The 9,975-nt window shown below is 39.9% G+C and overlaps 1 protein-coding gene across 3 annotated transcripts in view; it reads left to right on the top strand.

The window, feature by feature from the left end:
• The first annotated feature begins 230 nt into the window (after window positions 1-230).
• Window positions 231-9,975, top strand: part of TRHDE (thyrotropin releasing hormone degrading enzyme) — a 530,611-nt gene continuing 520,866 nt past the window's right edge. For all 3 annotated transcript variants that reach the window (XM_031938822.1, XM_031938821.1, XM_031938820.1), the window contains exon 1: window positions 231-2,107. In XM_031938822.1, coding sequence (XP_031794682.1) covers window positions 1,209-2,107 — 899 coding nt within the window. In that variant the 5' untranslated portion in view covers window positions 231-1,208. The remainder of the gene's footprint in view (window positions 2,108-9,975) is intronic.

Genomic DNA, 9,975 nt, shown 5'->3' with positions numbered 1-9,975 from the left:
TTCTCCCTTTCCTTTGCCTTTCTCAGGGAGTTTCAGTCACTGAATGCAGCCTTTGCAATCTAGTGCGCGCGTGCGCGCGCGCGCGCGCACAGAGAGAGAGAGAGAGAGAAAGAAAAGGGGAGGGAGAGAGGTAGACGGAGAGGGAGAGAGAGGGAGGGAAGGAGAGGGAGGGAGGGAGACGGAGAGGGAGAGGGAGGGAGGGAGGGAGACGGGGAGAGAGAGAGAGAGAGAGAGAGAGAGAGAGAGAGAGAGAGAGAGAGATTTCCTCCCCAACAGGAATATATACTGGAAGGGAACCCAAAGCATCACCTACCTGAAGGTACAGACTGCCTGGCCACTTCTTCACTTGCCATCTCAGGAGGGAAGACACATTGGAGCCAAAGATAGCATATGTCTGATTTTCAAGCCCAAGACTCTTACTAGCTGCCGTCAAGCTGGTGGAAGGAAAGAAAACCAACAGGGAGAAGACTCCCTCCCAGGCACTGCCGTCACCCTGTGCTCTCCTTTTCCTCCCAAGCTGTGCGGTGCTTGGCTCTAGCTCTGCAAGCCACTGCTGCTGCCATTGCCCCTGCCAGGCTGATACATTTCACCAGGAGCGCTGAGAACCGCTGCGGGAGGTGGAGTCAGAGACTGCGGGAGCTGTAACTTCCCTAGCCCGACTCTACCTCGGTCCCTCTGCAGGCTGTTTTTTCTCTTCTTCGCCACTAATAGACTCACTGGGAAGCTCGCGTGGAAAAGGAGGCTAGAGAGCGCTGCTGTGTGGAAGATGTGGGAGTCAGCTTGGGAGAAGAGGGGTGGGGGCAGCATGTGCTGAAGAGTGTTGACAGTTCAGCCCGCAGCGGCGGAAGCACAGAGGCGCAGCTGGAGAAGTAGAGGACGCGCTCCAGGTGTGGTGGACCGGAGACGGGCAGCTTCTCCAAGTTGGATTTGTCCCAGAATCTTTGGGGCCGAGAGTACAAGGAGAGATGCGGGAATTGAGCAAGAGGGCGGATGCTGTGGAGTGCTTCTGCCTGTGCCTCCCCTGAAAGCTCCTGGGGTCAGCAAGCCCCGTATCAAGCTCCACTCTCCCCTCAGTAGCGTGCCCTGGTCCCTCTCCCCCTATCCCCGGCGTTCCCTCCGATGTCTGTGATCCGGTTGACTGCCGAGGTTGAGGCTGCGGCTGGCCCTCAGGGGGTGCCCGAGGGAGCCGAAGAGGGAGAGGCCATGTGATGGCATTTGACGTCGAGCGAGAGCAAGAAGAAAGGAAAAAGAAGAAAAAGAAGAGGAGGAAGAAGAGAGAGAGGGGCGAGAAGAGCAGGGTGCCCTTTAGCCCCATGATGATTGAGGACGACTCGGCACTCCGAACCAGCGGCAGGGGTCTCTCGGATCAGTGGGCGGACTCAGTGGGGATGCGGCCCCGTACAACTGAGCGCCACATCACTGTGCACAAGCGGTTGGTGCTCGGCTTTGCCGTATCCATCCTGGCGCTGTTGATGGTGACTATGATCGCTGTACTCCTTAGCTTACGCTTTGAGGAGTGTGGAGCCAGCGCCGCTGCCGCCTCCGCAGGAGCTGAGGCAGATCGCATTCCTGGGGGTGCCCCTGCTCGGACCAACAGCAACAATAGTGTAGCGGGCACATCCCATCAGCCTGGAGAGGAACCAGGTAGGCCAGTGGCATCTGGGGGCATAGTGCCTGGGAGCCCCGCACCCAAGGAGCCGTTGGAAGAGGAGGAGCAGGGGCGCTGGCAGCCCTGGACTCAGCTGCGCCTGCCGGGTCACCTAAAACCCCTGCATTACAACTTGATGCTGACTGTCTTCATGGAGAACTTTACTTTCTCTGGGGAAGTCAACGTGGAAGTCGCTTGCCTGAACGCCACTCGCTATATCGTGTTGCACGCTTCCAGAGTAGTAGTGGAGAAGGTGCAGGTGGCGGAGGATCGCGCCTTCGGAGCGGTGCAGGTCGCCCGTTATTTCCTGTACCCCCAAAACCAGGTCTTTGTGGTGGTGCTCAACCAGACTTTGGAGGCGCAAAGGAATTACAATCTCAAAATCATTTACAATGCCTTGATCGAGAATGAGCTGTTGGGTTTCTTCCGCAGCTCTTATGTGCTTCATGGGGAGAGAAGGTAAGGAAAAAAACTGAAAGAGAAAAAGGGAGGCGAGTCTTCTTGCACTACCCCACCCCTGGGAAGTCAGACTCGGCGGTTTTTAGTTAACTTTAACATCACCTAGTTCTTCTTGACCCTTGGGTAAGGAAAAAGGGAGTATGAGTATACATCAGCATACCTGATTTCTCACCACTACCTTTGCTGAAATCGCTCCCAGCTTCTAGCCTCTTTTAACACCATTACCCTATAAACACCTTTAGTCAGTCACCAAAGTTCTCTAGCTACTAGCAAAGGGAGTTGTCTATAACCTGGTTTTGGGAGTGTGTGTAATTTAGCCCATGACTGGAAGTCTGCCAAGATCACAGTTGAAGTAAAAGTTTAAGCAATATCAGAAACCAGAGGCAGAATTGCATGTCTATTAAAAAAATAATAAAAAAGAAAGAGGACAAAAAATAGACGATGTCTTAGCATTGCATTCAGAACGGTGCATCTAAAATTTCTACCCATTCTTCAAACATGATTTGGTGGGGGGGAGGAAAGGAGAGAGAAAGGGAGGGAGGGAGAGGAAAAAAGAGAGAGGAAAGAGGGAGGAAAGAGAGAGAGGGAGGAAGATATGCTGGCAGATAAAACTTTGCTAAAAAGCAGTTTTCAAATAACCGAAAGTTCAGCATAGGAGAAATAAGAGTAGCACGGTTCATTATACTGCTTGAAAGCCAGATTCTTCCTTAGCACAGGAAAGAAAAGCTGATTTTACTTATAGTAACTTCAAGCACGCCTTTCATAAATTGCTGGGATCCTCTCTAGTACCTATGAGTTAAAATACTTAAGGGAATACATCCGACTCAGGTGTCACTATCAGAAATGGCCATTTGCTGCTTTTTTGACTAATATAGCTATTTTTGAAGCTCATAAGTCTACACTGCTCTGGATTTATTTCTTCCCTTGACCCATTTTTAAAAGTAGCATTTACTTTCTCTTGAAAATTAGTCAAATGGATAAGTAGGTCAGTGGATGTCCAAAGGGGAAATCATAAAAGATCAACAACTTTGGAAGTAGAATGGCGGTAATGGAGGATCTGAAAAGGAGCTGTAAAACTGGAGATACTGTTAAGGTGCTTTCAAAGGGAAACTATTGTCACATAGTAGGTTAGCTGAGTCGTAGCATCACCTGGATTACAGGGAAGTTTTTATTTTATGGGATAAATAAGTGTCTTTATCTGAATAAGATGCTCAATAAGAAGCCCAGTAATGGGGGAACAAGTAATGATTGGGCATGTTTTCCTGCTAAATAATATGTATGTGCATGGAACATTCCAATTGTAAAGCATCTTCTCATATTTTTCAAATCGATTTTAAAAGTAGAAACTAGCCCTATCACATAACACATGAGGTGGCAGTGGGAGAAGGAAGAAAGGTGGCAGCAAGCTGATTTATTAAAAAAAAATTTTTTTAAAATACTACTTTGGGGAAGAGTGTGATCCTGGCCATTGAGTTAATCATTATAGGGATCTCTCAGTGTGGAAAGTACCTCCATTCTATAATGATATAAAAATCCTTCTATAGTTTCTAAATTGTGAAGAATCACCTGAAGCATACAACTACTATGCATCAGAAATAGAACTCAGACCCAGTATTTTCAGACTCCAAAGCCAGCCCTTTTGACCAAATAACCTTTCTTTTAAAAACTTAAGCATTTAAAATCAGATTTTCCTAGTGAAAGTGTACATTGCTTCAGAATAGCTCTATTATGAACAAATAAGTATTCCCCAGAAACTTTTACAGCAGAATGAAATGTTCAAATGTCTCCTAGAATCATTTGTCAGACAACAGTTTTTAGTCAAAATGCTTTTCAATAATTGTTGAAAGGTAAACCGTGCCTGCATTTTCTATTGTTACATATTCTGTTTTCTTGCATAACATTGTAAATATTTGCTTTCTATCATTCTTTTATCTGTTTCTTCAATGTCTGAATTAGGTAAGTGGAAAGTTTTACAGAGTACACATGGTTCAGAATTATGCTCAAGTAGAAATCTAGGAGTTCCCAAGTCCTGTTTCTGCTTCCAAAAATACCAAAACAATTCTATTTTTAAGCAGTATGTTAATGAGATTTGTTAGTATTCTACATCTTCCTACTCTAGTGTTACAGTAAATACCATTTCTTGGATATTTATATAGAAACATAAAAAATCAAATCCTCCCAACTATGTCATTAAAACTATACTTTGTCTCTCTCTTAGTATGGTTACTAGTTCTTTTTTTTTTTTTTTTTTTTAACAAATTTTATTTCAGCTATGGATAGTTTTTTATTATGATTTTACCATTATGAATGGATATTAAATCAATATGCCAAAAATCTCATTTATCTAAAAAGATATAGAAAGAAAATTTTCACTTAGTTAATTATCTGTTGTTCTTTAGTTATCTAAAACTTTTGCTAAATTAGCTAACCAAAACAAAATCAGCACTTAAATGCAGTAATTTATATACTTGGCAATTGGGGTTAAGTGACTTGGTCCAGCGTCATGCAGCCAGGAAGTGTTAAGTGTTTGAGATCATATTTGAACTCAGGTTCTCCTGACTTTAGGGGTGGTGCTCTATCCCTTGCACCACCTAGCTGCCCATTAATTTATATACTTGTAAAATATGATATCATATATTTAAAGTCTTAACAAACATTAAGTATAATCTTCCAACTAGAGACTTTTTTGGTGATTTAAATCTATGGAACTAAGTAGGGTGAGGATAGTAGGATTGGATTCCTTTTCAAAATTTTCCCTATTGCATCCATTGGTAGATTGGTCTGTATCTCTACTTGATCAGAAAGAGACAGTATTCTTATACCCTTTCTCCTATAAAGCAAGTACCTACTTGAGGAGGTGGAAAATCACCTCTTTAGGCAATCTACTTACCTTCTGGAAGAGATAATTTAGTATTTGTAGACTATGGTAAGTGAAAATTTCTCTTAGAATTAAAATGTTCAAGCAAAGTTTTTTTGACAAACCATATACCTACAGTTCCCCCTCCCTCACAAAGAGATATGCAATAATCTTCCAAGATGCATTTTTACATAGCGACTTGGGCTAGAGTCAGGAAGATCTGAGTTCGAATCTAGCCTGAGACACTTACAAGCAGTGAGACTCTGGGAACATCATGTAACCACTGTTTGCCTCAGTTTCCTCAATGGCAAAATGGGGATACTAACAGCATTTATCTCCTAAAGTTATGAAGATAAAATAAGACAATATTTGTAAAGTGCTTTTAGCATAGTGCCTGGCACATAGTAGTCATTTTGCAAATACTTATTTTCTTCCATTCTGATTTCTTTTGTCTTAATGTGCTATGGTGGTGACATGCTTACTTAGGAACAGGCAAAGTATTTATTTACCTGAGGCCTCTTCTAGGTGGCCAGATGGTGAGCAGGCCCATGTTAAAAGTAGGTACCTTTATTTAGATCCAGATGGTCCTTCTGAAACAGGAAATTTACCCAAGGCAACTGAATATTTCATTCACTTTCAAAAGAGAGAATGTTCTCTAATGACAGACTTCAGTTGTAACTGTAATGTGACTAACAAAAAACACTTGGAAACAGGTAAAAGACCACTAAATAGGTCTGCTTGACCTATCTTCAGTATTTGAAATCAACTGGTTATCAAGGAAAAGAATTCTCTTGTTCAATTAGTTTCTTTTTCTATATTAATGTTTTTGAAATTGAATCTAGGAACTTATGATGATCTACAGCAATCTACCAAATAGCCCAGAAAACATCTTTCTTATGGTTCATGAACTGATCTTTTGTAAAAAATCAATATTCAATATATAATAATTCATATTTTGGGGTAAAAGTGAGTATTTTCTATATGTGTATGTGTGAAGGTTTAGAACAGAAATTATACCAAGTTAGATTGTCAATTTCTTTTTAATGTATCATTTTAAAGTTATAGTCTTAAAAAAAAAAGTAGTTGGAGTTAAATGACTTATTTGGAGTTACACAAGTAGTAAGTCTTAGAGGTTGGATTTGAACTCAAAGCCTCCTGATTCTAAAACTGATATACTATCCATTGTCCCACATAATTGTCTTTTAAACTTTTACTTGTTAAGGCTTATATTGGTCACTGAAATGTAAAGTCACATAGCTAGTATGCATCAAAAATATGTATCACACAACTAGTATGTTTATAGGACTTGATCCTAGATCCCTTGATTTTTGACTTTATAATTGACCCATTGTGCACTATGTATGCTGCTTCTCTATTTTATTTATGCTATTTTATAAAACCCAGAATATCAATTCATTGATTTCTCATCAAAAACACAAACATCCTTTGCATTCATTCTGGGTGAGTGACTTTATGTTGTAGAACCAAGTGGGAAAGAACCATTGTTCTATGTCTTTTGCCCTTGGACTAAAAATATTTGAAAATCATTGATTTGCCAAAACCCAACTGTATTTTCTGATTTGGTCATGGAATTAATTTGATGATATGTATTTGTGCATATATACAACTGTAACGATTATAATGAATTTGTTATGGGATTTGAATCTCAGATCAAATGAAACAAGTGATTATTCCCTTGCCCTAGCATAATTGATTGAATTGAGCTCTTTCTTGCCTGAGTTGTTATAAGGTAGATTGAATTCTAAATGATAATTCTAGGTAATATGTTGAATTCCTTGAATTCATCTGAATTTTTTTGGTTAAATTTTGTTATTATTTATGGGGTTGGAGTAATTTCATGAAAAGTTGAAAGGATCTCAGTAGTTGAGGACTATTTATTTTATGCTAAACTTCAAGAGGCAGGATAATTTTCTAGAGATTTCTATGTTTATATGTGTGTGAAGAAAAGTAAATATTATTTTTCTTAAATAACATTTTAAACTATGTAAATGATCATGTAACTATGTTGTAGTTTATGTAGGGTTAAAGCATATGATTGGCTAATTGTTGGTGGTACCTTGTAGCCCTGATTAATGCTCATTAAAGACCCTATTTTGAAATAATCTTGTTTACCTGTAAGGTCAAGTGGGCTCTAGATAGAGAGCGCCCCTCTGTTGGGAAAACCTGAATTCCAGTCTGGCCTCTGATGTATACTGTCTGTTATTAATGTCTCAGAAGTCCAGGCAACTTTCTTTGGGCTGAGTTACCGAGCAAGGACTGATTAACCAGCATTGGTAGAGGGAATTTTCTTATCTGGAATTCTCTACATTAATGAAATCATAGGTGTATACTTCCCTTCCAACTTTCCCTAAAAGGGTTCAGTTACTTAAAATAAATTTATAACATCTAAGCATTAACAGGGAGCAGCTAGGTAGTACAGGGGATAGAAAGCTGATTCTGGAGTCAGGAGTTCAAATTCAGCCTCAGTCACTTACTAGCATGTGATCCTGGGCAATTCACTTGCTTACTTCAGCTTCCTCATTTGTAAAATTAGTTGGGGAAGGAAATGGAAAACAACTCTGTGATGTTCTCTCTCTCTCTTTTTTTTTTTTTTTTATAATATATGATTGTTCTCTGGGTGCAGGTTTCTTGGGGAGGTTTTCTGGAGGCAGCCCTGGTTTCAGTTCCAAGTAATAACCACCTCAAACGCAGCCAGGATTAAAGTACAGTCTTTTATTGTCTCTTCCAAAATAGCCCAGTTAGCTTTCTTTGGTTTCGAGAGCTCTCGTTGCTACTCTTTTGTCTCTGCCAGCTTCTGCCTCTAGCTCAATTCTGACTCCTGGCAATCTTCCAAACTGACTGACTGACTCCACTGACTGAGCTCCTTTTTATGTTCTTTTAGAGGTGTAAACTCAAAGGTTGACTCCTCCTCCAAGAGTGGGATTATGGGAGGTGTAAACTTGGATATCTCCAGATTTGTGAACTACAATGTGTGAGCCAATGTGTGAAATCTCAAAGGTATAAACACAAGCATTGTTTCTATCAATTCCAGTGAGTCAACACCTTGTTTCAAGTTCTGGCCCATAACACAACTCCAATATTTTACTAAGAAAACCCCAAAAGAGATTATGAAGAATTGGACATGATTGAAATGACTGAGCAACAAAGAATTAATAGGATTTGTTGGAAAGGGTAATAGATTTAGAGTATTTTACTTAACAACAAAAAGACTTTTCCTCTTGATGATGAGTATACATCACTTTCTTGGTGTTTCCTACTTTCTCAAATTGTTTTTGGCAGCTGGACATCCCAGGAGAATTTCTTGACAACCAACGGAATCCTGTTTCTTATTTCCTAATACTTGAATGCTGTCTTCTTGAACTGATAATTAGTGCATAGAAACATGGATTAGGGAGGAAGAATATAAGAGAATGCTACAGAAGCAATCATTCTTCTAAGATGCTCTTTTATACCTCTTTGTTACTCAGAGATGCATCATGGAAATGGTATTACAAAACCTTGGGAATATATAGTCAAATGATGCAATTATATCAGGAATTGCCTTTCTTGAGTGCAAAGACTGTAGATCAATTTTAATTTAGTTCCATCTAATCCAATTCAACCCAATATTTATTCAGCACCAATTAAGGACAAAATGTTATTTTGGAGATATAAACCTGAAATAAAACAGCTTCCCATAAAGAACTCATGGGTTGTGGGGCAAGGCATAGCACATTCATAAATACATACAAAATAATTTTATGAGGGAGAAAAAACTAACGGTTGGAGGGATTAGAATAGACTTTGTGCTCCTAAATCTTGAAGAAAGTTCTCATAATTCTCTGGTTAGTTACTTCACCTAGTTCCTCCCAAATTCATACTTTCCTTTCCAGGAAGGCTAATTTTCACCCTAATTCCTCTATTAGGAACCAGCCTCTATATTATTCTATCTTCTACGTTTTTAAACTAGCTATATGGACAGAGGATTCAGAATGTGGTCACCAGCTTGAAATTACTCACAGAGTTGGAAGTTAATGGGAATGAAAGTATTGTAAGAGAATAGCAGCCTTAGGGCTTCTGAGAATGGACCTGCCAACACATTACAGTATCTTTTTTTAGGGTGAACACACATTCAATTTTATTGAGTTTCGATTGAGCTCCTAGAAGCAGGAAGAACTGGTACTAAGTCTCAGGGATATGGACCTTCCCATTTAAGTATTTGATGGTGTTTTAGTAACATGGATTGCCATAAGCCTGGTCTTTTGCATCTATTCAACAGTAGCACCAAGAAAGGAAATAATAGCAAATGGGGGAAAAATTGTTACCTTATTATTGACAACTATATTTTGCATGAAATTAAGATTCTAGATTGAAAAATAATTCATATTTACATAATATTTTAGGGTTTATCTAACCCCCCCTCCTTTATTTTATAGGTGAGAACACAGACTAATTTTAAAGGACTTGCTTATGGTATTGATCTGGTTTATGATGTGGGGTTTGGCACCAACTGATGTGGTTCCAGAACCAAAATGATGTGAGTGATATGGACACATCAAAAGTTGGGGTTCGGTCATGTGAAGAATTCACAATGGCCATTCTCTTGGGCAAAAGGTAAATTTATTTAGGGAAGAAGTTACAGACAAAATGAAGAGATACAATAGACACCAAGAATAGTAAATAGGAAATTGGTCAGTTGCATTCTTAGGGATCAAAGACAAATCTTGGGGGCTTCTGAATGTTTAAACTGCGTTTGAAAAGGGGGATATACTAAGGGTGGAAATCAATTCTGATTGGTTAACAATCAGTTAAGAGGGGATGGACATATATAAGGAATTAAATAAAAAGTCTTCAGCTCCTCCTACAGAGAACATGACCTAATCTTGAGACTCAGATGCTTCCAGCAATATGCACAAAATAATCTATCTCTACCCAGACCTTAGTGGTTGGTTTTCCCCTTCACAAATTGGCCTAAATTCTAATGGAAGGCTTCAAGGAGAGATAGCAGCTT

The sequence above is a fragment of the Sarcophilus harrisii genome, chromosome 5, assembly GCF_902635505.1.
Source record: "Sarcophilus harrisii chromosome 5, mSarHar1.11, whole genome shotgun sequence".
Taxonomy (NCBI): domain Eukaryota; kingdom Metazoa; phylum Chordata; class Mammalia; order Dasyuromorphia; family Dasyuridae; genus Sarcophilus; species Sarcophilus harrisii.
This window is presented reverse-complemented; position numbering and strand designations above follow the sequence as displayed.